Source organism: Anastrepha ludens, chromosome 5, assembly GCF_028408465.1.
Source record: "Anastrepha ludens isolate Willacy chromosome 5, idAnaLude1.1, whole genome shotgun sequence".
NCBI classification, from domain to species: Eukaryota; Metazoa; Arthropoda; class Insecta; order Diptera; family Tephritidae; genus Anastrepha; species Anastrepha ludens.
Genome location: NC_071501.1, coordinates 88240651 through 88252998, shown reverse-complemented (window position 1 = coordinate 88252998; position 12348 = coordinate 88240651). Strand labels below are relative to the sequence as shown.

The window sequence follows — 12348 nt, the reverse complement described above, 5'->3', positions numbered from 1 at the left end:
GATGTGAGACGATGGTAGAGTCAGAACGAATTTCAGTTCTTCGATTCAGTTTCTCGGGGTCACTGCCAGAGGAACCAGCAGGCTTTTTATATATTCTAACCTACGCACGATGGCTAAGCGATCTAGAGATGATACGTTAGATAGTGACAGTTCTGACGAATATTACTTTGAATCTGATAAGACAGAAGATGACGGCATTACTTCGTCAATTTGAACGATACCACAAAATGCCGAAATATAAAATTTATATATAAATACAACAAAACTTCTTCTTTTTCTCAATTTATTTGTTTACAATTATTTTTTTTATTTTATGAAAACTTTTCCTTGTGTTAATTAAATAAAGTCTTAGTTTTTATAACGTTGAACGTACAACAGGAGCATTTTTTGAGTTGTACCAACTGCCTAGAATGTTTAAGAAACTTTTTTGCTAGCAAAGCTTCATATTCAACCTGTGTGTTTTAGTACCGAGTATTAAGAATGGCTTCCAAACCATTTACAAGGCTAATATGTAAGTAGCTGCTTGATGACCTCATACTTCCATACATCGCCGGTCTTTGCTAGCCAACAGAGATACGCATTTGGCTTGGCTTTGTTTATGATGAGCAATGGCCCAAGCGATCACTTTCAATTTTATCGTACCCAAGAGTTGCAACATCGTCACCATAACTTACTTAACACCACAACTCACCAACTTACTTGTACACATTTATATACTCGCACATACATACATTCTTTTCTGCAGTTTTACCTTGAGCACTCAGTTGGAACGTCTTTGGTTGGAAATCTTCTACAGAGCGCATGTGAATGGTCAAGTGATTGACCCTACACGTACGCGTACACTGAATATCCCAACATCATTGTATAGCCAATATAATTTACAACATCACAATTACAATGAAATATGAGAATATCCCATTACAAGCGGCGACATTTGAGCTTTGTTGGGTGTAGCGCCGCTGGTCATTGCCCAACGGCTGTGGATTTTAAATTTGTTTTTAATACGAACGTATGGGTTTGTTTTGAACGCTTGGGCTATCCGTAATTGATATCCTAAGCATTTGCGAAATATACGAAATAGTGTGTAAAATTATTTATACACATACATACACACCATACCATATGTTATGTGCATAGTGACTCTAAAAACTTACTTGATTTCTCTTCAATTTAAAAGGCGTTTCGGTCCGTAATAAATCCAGCCTATCTTCGTATTAAAACTGCGTCAATAATTTTAAAATAGGTTAGGCTAGGTAATAGAGCGTCTTTATAAAGCAAAATGGATGGCAGAAAGGTCTAGAATCCACGTGCTATTCATACAATTTCTTTACATGTGGGTTCCAAATGGCCGAACGAGTAAGAGCGACTATATTTTGTCCGCAATTTAATATCCAAAAGTCTTTCAGACTCCCTAATTACTGTAGTATATTACAAGCTGAAATCTATGCCGCAACTAAAGCAACTGAATGGGCTTTGGAATTTAAACCACTTAATACTCGAACAGACATTTTCATTGATAGCCAAGCGGCTATTAAAGGAATTATGGCTCCTTGCACTAACTCGAAATGTGTTCAACAGTGCAGATCCAAAATGGGGGAACTGTGCGGAAATGGGCAGGCCACTTTTTACTGGATGTCAGGACACAAAGGAATAGCTCACTTAGGCAGGTATTCGCTTGCCATCACTCGCTTTTCTGAAAACGTAACTAAATGCGGAATTAGCTCTGGAAACGCGGTAGATATAGGAACACTTAACCTCGTACAAAATTGCCAAAATTATTCTAACGTCTTGGAACATCAAAACTGCAAACTTTATTTTACCACTTTGTAGGAAAGACTGCAAAATATTAGTTGCAGTACTGACGAGACTCTGCTTCACCCCACATCACGCAGCCAAAATGGGATTAATCCAGAGCGATACGTGTAACGCACGCAACGAAGCGAATGCTAGGGGGTTTTTTTTAACGTCTACTTTGCCACTGCCCTGTAGGGCTCGACAAATGTGCCTAGGATCAACAAATTTTTCATTCTCATTTTCAAAAGGCTGGAACTCCGGAAGACGTGCTTTAAGAATTACATAAAATGATATATCGACTCCAGATACATAGCACTAGCAACACAATGGACCCTAAAGGTCTACAGATCAGCTAGCACTACTTAACCTAACCTAGGCCAGATAAAAAAAAATGCTTCGCCGGGCCTTTGTGACACTAAAGGGAGTATTAAATTAAGATTCTGTCCACCCTTCTTTCACTAAATCAAATTGATTACTGAAGCGTGGAAGAAGAAGATTAGAAGAAGTGCTGCTTACGGCACTTTAAGTGTCATATATTTATGGTAGTGTGAGCGGTGTTCTACAACAATTTCAAATTCAACTTCTCTCTTCGTCTCTTATATTATCTTTCGTCAGTATTTATTTGAGAGCAATGCTATTCTGCAGGATACTATTGTACAAGGTTGGCTATAGACTTGCTCTGTTTTCAGCACCTTATGACAAACTGATCACTGTACTCTCTTTCGGTAGAAAGTATGTCATTGATTCTCCTACAAGGCAATGGAGAGATACTCTCTTGGCGATCTCGACGGTTCCACCAACGGTTCTAAGACTTAAAACGATACTGAAGTGGGATGGTATTTGGACAGTAACTTTAGATGCTTTACTGTTTTAAGTATGATGACAACGGTCTTTCAATGGAAAGACTTTGCAATACTTAAAGTAGCAGAATCTATCTTCTCTTAAGGCCTTAGAGACTCACACCTCTTGATAATTTGTTGATGATAAGACTTAAAGTAGCAGACTGAGTAACTGACGGCCGCCGTAGCCGAATAGGTTGGTGCGTGACTACCATTCGGAATACGTAGGTTCGAATTTCCGTACATGAAACACCAAAATGAAGAAAAAGTTTTTACTAATAGCGGTCGCCCTCGGCAGGAACTGGCAAACCTCCGTGTGCACTTCTATCATTAAAAAGCTCCTCATAAAAACCATTTGGCGTTCAGAGTCGGCTTAAAACTGTTGAACAGCATCAAGACGCATACATCACAAATAGGAGGAAGAGCTCGGCTAAACACCTAACAGAAATTTACGCGCCAATTATTTATTTATTTAATTTTTTATAATTGGCGAATGGCGAATGTCTGTAATGACAGCCAAGTTTCTCTAAAGGCCTTAGAAACCGCTCACACCTTTTGAAAAAAGTTTCATGAATGCAAGTTGAGGCTAAACTCTGTTCAAAAGCTGAATGAGCATGAATTTTTATGAGTTGCGGGACAGTGTGGTGTTGAAGGCAACAAATTGGCCAACCTATAGAGCCTAATGGAGCCTGAGCCGGAACCAGTTTTAGCGCCAAGTATAGCGGGAACAGTTGGGTACCCGAAGACTCTAAGTTGAGCCTCATAAGAACTTTTGGTTGTTGGGTACAGTTGGTAGCATCAAGGCTCTCAGTAATAAATTTCATGAGAACTGTTGATGCAGTACTGGCACCTAGCTCCTTACACTAAGAAGTGTTTCTTGAAAAGGCCTGACCGTGTGCTAGCAAAATTACATCTCTGATAGAGGAGGAATGAGCTTCGTGCTGTGATAAGCCTAATTACGGAAAACATTCCATATTGATGACATTTAGCCACAATAGGTATCATCGATGATCCACTGTGTACATCTGCTTTGCATAGAGAAGATGGCACGGAGCATTTCCTCTACCGCTGCCCGGAAGAAACTGGAAGTTTTCCACTCAGCTGCAGCGCCAAACTCAGCTTGATTGAAAAAGTAAATTAACGAGCGTATTTTGTTGAATTCCTCCATAATCATAACAATTTTGTGAGATACTGTACGGATATGGATATGCATGGATGTATTTTGTTTAATTACCAAAAAGTGAAAATGCCTACAGCGACATGACCGACCGCCACCAGCCTGCTCGCAGGCACAAAATTGCACCACACCAAGTGAGTGCGTATGGCTAGCGATATTAAAACTTACCATTTTTCACTAATATGTTATTTTTTTATGATAGCTGTTAATAAATGTTAATGCTTTTATTGCTGTCCATCAAATGCAGGCGGTTTGCCAAGACAAAGCCCGTTGTAAAGCACCTCTCACGCCGTGCATTTATGGTTGCAACACGCATTGTTGCCAACTGCTGGCACAATATAATACAATTGTACATATATATATATATATATGTGTGTGTGTGTATGCGTTTTTGTAGGAGTGGAAATGAAAGCATCAGGCATCATTTGTCGCTATTGCTTGCATTCAGACCGCTTTTTGGACGAGCAGCGTAGCATTGACGTGAGTGTTGGCTGTCTAAGCTGAAAGGATTGTGTCAGCATTGGACACGCCGTTGATGGTGGCACAACGACTATTCAAACACCGATCGATGCCAGTCGCCGCCAAATGTCAGTCGCTTTATATTTGCTTATTTATTTATTGTTTTTGCAGTGTCTATATTTTATTTCATTTTTTTTTTTTCAAGTTGCGCAGACTTTCTCCGTCAGCGTGCTAGTCAGCGTTGCACGGAACAACGCTAAAATGCTAAGCAAGTAACCATGCGACTAACTGCATACTGGCGGCGGTGGGCTAAGCAGCAAATGCCTACATACTTACAAACACAAGTAGTTGTAGATATTTGCAGCCTACACGGCAGCTGCCCGGTTAATGACCGTGCAAATATTTTTGATGTTTTCCATATGTTGGCGAAAAATTCAAAAATACAAAACAGCCACAAATAAGCGTTAAATAGCGCTGTAAATTGGCGCAACATTGTGCCGACAAGTTCAACACGCTTGTCAACCAAACCGCCGGCGGTGCACTTCTGTATGCTTGCAATGCGCCCGAGTCAGCCAACGCCGTTGGCAAGTTCAGTTGGCTGATATTCGCTTGTTGTTGCTGTGAGCCATCTTTCAGTATTCAGATATGCTTCCATATGCATTTGACGCCCGGGAAACTACTTTAGCAACCCCGAATAGGGTGTTAGGTGCATTAAACTTGCCCAGGTTCAAGCCGGGTCGTCACAACAAAGTGTATGAGGCAAACGGCTTGAAAACGCAATTAACTGCCACTAAAGCAATTAAAATATTAAATTTCATATAAATATTTTTACGATAGCTTTAAAATTTGTAAAAGTGAGAATAATCAGCAAAAAGAAATCTTAAATGTAATTTTAGTATAATATCAAGCGCTTGATTACAGATCTGCAATAGCAAAAATATAATTAAAAATTAATGAAAAATTTATTACCTTGAAATTTAAGCGATTGGTCAAGATGCTGAAGTACTGGAAAAATCGAATTGATTTCGAAGGATTGCATGGCAAAAATAGGCATACAGGATAACTACGGTATTTGAGCAGAACTTGAGAGTAAAACTAATGCCTTTAAACAAAATTTAATGAAACTTCACGAATTTTTACACAAAATTAACTTATTTTAATTAAATGAATATTAATTTCCATTAGCTGCAATAACCGCCTCCCTCCGGGTCCGGAAACAGTTGCATGCCAAATCAAATCAATTGCCAATCAATCAAATGCTCCTTATTCATATTGATTATAACGGTATTAAATGTAGTCTTCAGAAAGGAAATGGTGTTATGGGGATGCTTATTGGTTTCACGCTTAACGTAGTAATCCAGTGGACTAAGGTCTGGAAAGTTAGGCGGCCATAAGTTTCGTATTCTCATGCGCTTCATGGTGTTTAATTTTTTTAGAAGGCATTTTAATTGGATAACTCGTTGTTCTCGTGTTTGCTCCAAGACAAACTGTCTTCTACGCATAACGTATGATTTATACCGGAGATCTGCATGGAAAACTCGCCGGATACGATCAGCATAGAAACACTAAGCTCCCACACTAGAACCCCCATTGATTTTGAAGGGTCCTCGTCAATGATCGCTTGTTGAATAAATTGTGCAGATCGGAGTGTGGCAGAACATTCCTTGTATGCAAGATGGAAATTACAAACAATAATAGCTGCAGATTTTGCAATAAACTAGAAGAGAGGGAAACTCTAGGACACCTTCTATGTTCTTGCCCTGCATTAGGTAGAACTCGAATGAAATTTTTAGGAGCTCTACAATATCAGAGGTTAGAATGCCTCTCGGGGTTAGAGCTTGAGCGCCTATTTAGATTCGCAAAAGACGCAGGCTTATTACAAGAAACCTACTACAAGGAAACTTAAGGGTCAATCTCCAACTGGTACCACTAAGGACAAATAGGTCTATGTGATGATTTTCAGCCAGCCAGGTTAACCTAACCTTACCTAATCACTCTAAAAATTTTTTAAATTTTTGAAAGAGATTTAAGCTATAACGCAACAACAACAAAAGTAAATGCATTTCAAATAGAGACACTTCGTACAGAAACACCACCTCCCATTCTGCGATCAAGCTTTGAATCAGCTATATGAAACGCTACGCTACAAGGTGGACTGTGGAAGTTTGCTCTTTACTTTTCATTGCTTGGGTTTTTGTGTTTAACCACAGCTCTATTTGATGTTTTGTGTGGAAGAAAGCTAAGCATTTCTAGTATGAAAATCTGATTTCATATAAAGGGTTTTCCAATAACAGGTGTTATTTTGAATCTATCATCACTCATCATCATCATCTATTTCCAACCGAAATTGGATGGTATTGATCTGGACAACGTTTATTTTCAACAAGACGGCGCTACGTGCCACACAAGCAACGAAACCATTGATCTTTTATGGGAAAAGTTTCCGGACCGTGTTATCTCTCGAAGAGGTGATCACAATTGGTCACCGAGATCTTGTGATTTAACAACTTGTGACTTCTTTCTTTGGAGCCACGTGAAAGAGAAGGTCTACGCCAACACACCAACAGCCCAGGGTCGATTCAAGACCGCAAAGATGGAATTCGTGAGGCTATCGTCGACATACAGCATCCACTTTGCGATTCGGGGCTATTCAAGACCTCAAAGATGGAATTCGTGAGGCTATCGGCTATCGAGGACATAGGGCAGCCACTTTGCAATTCGGTTATGGAAAATTTCATGAAAACGATATTGTCCTGTAAGCGTGGTCGTGGTGGTCGTTTGCATGATGTTATTTTCCACTATTAACGGCATACCTTCCTCTTTATAATGAAATAAACATCCGATCATTTATTTTAAAAATATAATTTTTCTTTGAATATCAAAATAACACCTCTTATTGCAAATCCCTTTATTTTAAAAATTTTTATTTATTTTAATTTTTTTAAATTTATGCGTAAAACCAATTACGTACAGATTTTCATTAATACTTTTTCACTTTACCACTTTTTTTAATTTTCTAGTGTGCCCATCTTCAAGAACCTGCCAGAAGATACTCTTATCAAAATCTCAGATGTGCTCGAAGAGACCCACTACCAAATGGGTGATTATATTGTACGTCAAGGCGCACGTGGTGATACCTTCTTCATCATATCGAAGGGGCAAGTGCGCGTGACTATCAAACAACCCGATACGCAAGAAGAGAAATTCAAGCGCACACTCGTCAAAGGTGATTTCTTCGGTGAGAAGGCGTTGCAAGGGTGAGTCCAAACGACAGGCTGCAAACTTAAAGCAAATATTTATTAAAATGCAAAAGAAAAATGTGTAAATACTTTTATTGTACTCTTCTTGCAGCGATGACTTGCGGACAGCCAACATAATTTGTGATTCTGCCGATGGCGTTACTTGCCTAGTAATCGATCGAGAGACGTTCAACCAACTCATTTCGAATTTAGATGAAATTAAGCATCGCTACGATGATGAATGTATAGTAGAGCGTAAAAAGTAAGTCGACGATCGAAAGCAAATGCGCTAATTCATTTCATGCCGCCACTCACTAATACCGACTTCACTCTATGCGCCATTGAAACATTCATGCAATTTTTCAAGCTTTGCTTTATTTTCATATTTTTTCTTGTTATAATTTTTTATTTGGTTTTTTCAATGTTTTCTGCAGAATTAATGAGGAATTCGACAATGTGAAACTGACCGACTTGCGTATTATTGCCACACTTGGTGTTGGTGGTTTTGGTCGTGTCGAACTGGTGCAAATTAACGGTGATAATAGTCGCTCGTTTGCGTTAAAGCAAATGAAGAAGTCACAAATTGTCGAGACACGCCAACAGCAACACATCATGTCCGAAAAGGAGATTATGGGCGAGGCCAATTGTCAATTCATTGTGAAATTGTTCAAAACGTTTAAGGATCGCAAATATTTGTATATGCTAATGGAAAGCTGTCTGGGCGGCGAATTGTGGACAATATTGCGCGATCGTTGTAAGTTCGATGATGCCACTACACGCTTCTACACCGCCTGCGTGGTGGAGGCATTCCAATATCTGCACTCGCGCAACATCATCTATCGTGACTTGAAGCCGGAAAATCTGTTGCTCGACGAGAAGGGCTACGTGAAACTGGTGGATTTCGGTTTTGCCAAGAAACTACAATCCGGTCGCAAAACATGGACTTTCTGCGGCACACCAGAGTATGTGGCGCCTGAGGTGATATTGAATCGGGGGCACGACATTAGCGCTGATTACTGGTCGCTGGGTGTGCTGATGTTTGAGTTGCTAACGGGTGTGTATGCACGAACGCTAAAGCATTCAATAATTATTTTTACTAAAATTAATGTGCGTTTTTTTCGTATTTTTCTGTAGGCACGCCTCCATTCACTGGGTCGGATCCAATGCGTACCTACAACATTATATTGAAGGGCATCGATGCCATCGAATTTCCGCGTGACATTACGCGCAATGCCAGCAACCTGATTAAGAAATTGTGTCGCGATAATCCAGCTGAGCGTTTGGGTTATCAACGCGGTGGCATCAGTGAAATACAGAAGCATCGGTAAGTTGTGAATTGATTTTTTTTTTTTTGTTTTTTTGCTTCAACTTACTTACATAATTATAAATCATCATTAAATAATAAATAAATCATCGAAATTAGATCACCAAACCAAAATAGGGCTAACGAGTAAAATTAGTTTTTTTTTTACTTAAAAAAATTTACTTTTATTAAAATTTTTTTTTTTATTTTTTATTTTTTTTATTTTTATTAAACATTTTTTTTTTTGTTTTTTACTTTTATTAAAAATAGGAATTTTTTTATTTTCCTTCAATAGTGCATTTCCTGTAGAGCAAAATATAGTTAGTTTACTGAACCACACTGTAAATCAGACGTTACAAAAAAAAAACTATTTGGGATTGCCTCCGACTTTTTACTTTAACAGGAAATAACAATTGAAGTAGGAAGAAACTCAGAGGTACAGCATGCAGAGGTATGCCCAACATCAGACTGTTAGCCGGCGCTCATTTCTCTCATGAAGAAATCAGCTGCTTGGCTGACATAGCCAGGGTCAAGGCGGCGGCTTATTTCAAACAAGAAACTCGAGATTGTGATGGTGATATACGCAAAAAAATCAGCATAGTCTCCACTCATGCTAGGTTAGGTTAGATTGAGTGGCTGTCATCCGACAAACTCGGGCCTGAATAGTCCTGTTGTGATACCACTAGAGCTCGTTCTTTACACTCCTGAGTCTTATCTGAACCAACCTGTGGATTTAATGAATTTTGTTTATTTCGGCAACCCTCTTTGAAAGACCTCTTCTATGCAGTCAAGAAAGGCGAGTACAAGCGTGGAAAGACTTTTTCTCTATAGAGCAATTCATGTACACAGGCGGTGTTTCACGGTTTCCTCTTCTTCAATATATTGGCAGACAAAAGTGGTACCCTCAGTCTATTTGCTAGCCTTCCAATTAGACTATGCCCTGTTTGAACTCCTATCGTATTTCTCATATCCCGTCTCCTAAGATTCAGTCGCGATTTTTTGCGGCCGTGGTTCCATTCTGGCCAAGTTTGCCTGCTTATTTGGCAAAAAGGTGATTGCCTCCAACGGGCATTAGCAGTATTGATAAAGTGGCTATCTATTAATAATTTGCACCACTCATTTTACTTTGTTACGGTCTGAACAACCACTAATTGGTCGAGTGTGGGAATACATGTGAAATGAGCGTGCAGAATTCTGCTGCCGAGTCCCCGGTGACATGCCAGGCGAAGTTACTCACTCAATTTCGTTGTTTACCATAGCTTACTCTTACAATTCTCACACTCTGGAATGGCCAACCCTTATAATATATCATCCTTTTGAGGAAGCACCGGTTTTTAAGGAGGATGGATTTTGGCTTCAGTATGAGCTCGTATCCGTAAGTGTCTTGTGCTTCGTACTTACGAGAGCTTTTGATTCTAGCCTTCATACTTTTATAGTTGGGATTCAACAAAGTCGGTGATTATCTTCCCATTAAAAATAATCATAAAATCTCACTGCTAAGAATCACAACTTTGGCAACCTAACATGAAGCCTCAAAATGTCTGTGATTACTTACAGTGTATGGTTAAAAATCACACGAACAGAGCATATATTAGAATGGCTTAGAACCTCACATTATCTACAAAAAAAATGTATTTATACATCGTTTGAAAATCGCAGATGTATGCTAAGCGACTGAAATTATTGTTCGGAGTTAGCTTAAAATTGTAGATCTCTCTATTTGTGGGATAGGAGGAGGAGCTCGGCCAAGTACCCAAAATGGGTGTAAGCGCCAATTATTTATTTTATTTGTAATAATTTTTCTGAAATTACTCTAGAGCTTTCTTCTCACCAACCTTTGAACTGTCATACGGACGATTACTTCCACCAAGAAATCTCAAATTTTGGGAAATGTTGTTCGTAAAAATAGATAATTTTTATACCATTTTATACCATTTTCATGGTAAATTTCAACAATTTTAACGCATTGTTCTATCGTGTAAAATTATACATCTGTCTAGGAATTATTGACTACTGAAGTCAAAGGTACTTTTTTAGCAAAATAAATCTACTAGCGTGGTAGCCTATCTGCACGCCTTTGCTGTTTCATTCGTATCTGCGCTGAGTGTTAACAGAACTTATGCTCTGGATGTTAGCAAACCTCTGTGCGCTGAATGTTAACAGACCTTTGCTGCTCATAATCACGGTTACTGCTCTGACAACATTCGCGCGTTAAAAGAAGTCTACATTAGCAGAGCGACTCGGTTTTGCATTCGGTCGAGAACTCTAACTAAAGCAGCTTTCTCAAGAGTGTGTCAGTGCAGTTTTTATACTATTACATTTGCATTTTTTGCATTTTTTATACTATTACAAGAACAACAACTGAGATGCTATCTGCATAAACTGGAAATTTAGCTGCACCTCTCTACAATAGCTTCACCGTTAGGTTCTCAATTAATGGTGACAAATATTTACAGATTTCATAGCTTCATGTAGACCTTCTCGATCCATTATTCACAGTTAATTGCCTAGGTTACTAGCTTTTAGTATTTATCTAGGGTAGCTTGGCATTTAAGTTGATACAATTTGGAATATGTGCGTACATACAAATAATTCATTAATACTCACTCACTCTTTTGAACTGCTTACGCAAGATATGCAAAATTTCTTTACTAAGGATGTGTGATCTGTTAAAAGGTATGTATGTATGTGCGTAACTCATCGCATTTCATCATATTATACGTACATATGTGTGTGTGAGAGTCAAATAGTTTTTAAATTATAAAATAAGCATTGAAGTATACTAACATTTCTCATCTTTACAGATGGTTCGACGGTTTCTACTGGTTGGGTTTACAAAATCGTACACTCGAGCCGCCAATCAAGCCAGCTGTGAAGAGCGTCATTGATACCACGAATTTCGATGCCTATCCACCAGATCCAGAAGGTCCGCCGCCAGATGACTTAACCGGCTGGGATAAGGAATTTTAGATGTATGTTGGAGTAGGAGGGCCATACAGATTTTATAGAAAATGGAAAAATTCTTAAATAGGTTTAAAAAAAAGAAAAACATAAACAAAAACGGGCCAAAACGTGACACTGTAAAAATATGCATAAATTTGTGTTTGGCTGTTATTTTTACAAAAGCAAAATAGCAGAAAAGTTGCTAATTTCTACAATACACACACAATTTTTCATATGCTTATACATATTTACCGTTACACATTTACACGATTTTGCAAATACACACCACACCACATATCTATTTTTAATTGATTTACATACATTCATTTATGCATATATGTGTGTGTATGTATATTTTAGAGCGCACGCAAGCGTTTCGCAAAGAATTTACGTTAATTTTTAAAGGATTTTTATTTTCTATTTAAAGTGTATTTTTAAAATTATTTGTATATTTATGAGATGAGGAGGAATGCATACAAATTTGGTTTTATATTTCTACCATTACTTACTTGCTTAATTTTGTATGTATGTATTTATGTATATCGCTTTTATGTTTCACATTTGTACATGCGTTTGTAATTTTCAACGAACCCT

The 12348-nt window shown here is 38.3% G+C and overlaps 1 protein-coding gene across 2 annotated transcripts in view; it reads left to right on the top strand.

The window, feature by feature from the left end:
- The window catches only part of LOC128862940 (cGMP-dependent protein kinase, isozyme 2 forms cD5/T2), a 139002-nt gene extending 127142 nt beyond the window's left edge, over nucleotides 1-11860 (top strand). For both annotated transcript variants that reach the window (XM_054101781.1, XM_054101782.1), the window contains 5 exons: nucleotides 7290-7526; nucleotides 7621-7770; nucleotides 7943-8562; nucleotides 8643-8832; nucleotides 11616-11860. In XM_054101781.1, coding sequence (XP_053957756.1) covers nucleotides 7290-7526; nucleotides 7621-7770; nucleotides 7943-8562; nucleotides 8643-8832; nucleotides 11616-11781 — 1363 coding nt within the window. In that variant the 3' untranslated portion in view covers nucleotides 11782-11860. The remainder of the gene's footprint in view (nucleotides 1-7289; nucleotides 7527-7620; nucleotides 7771-7942; nucleotides 8563-8642; nucleotides 8833-11615) is intronic.
- Nucleotides 11861-12348: the final 488 nt, after the last annotated feature.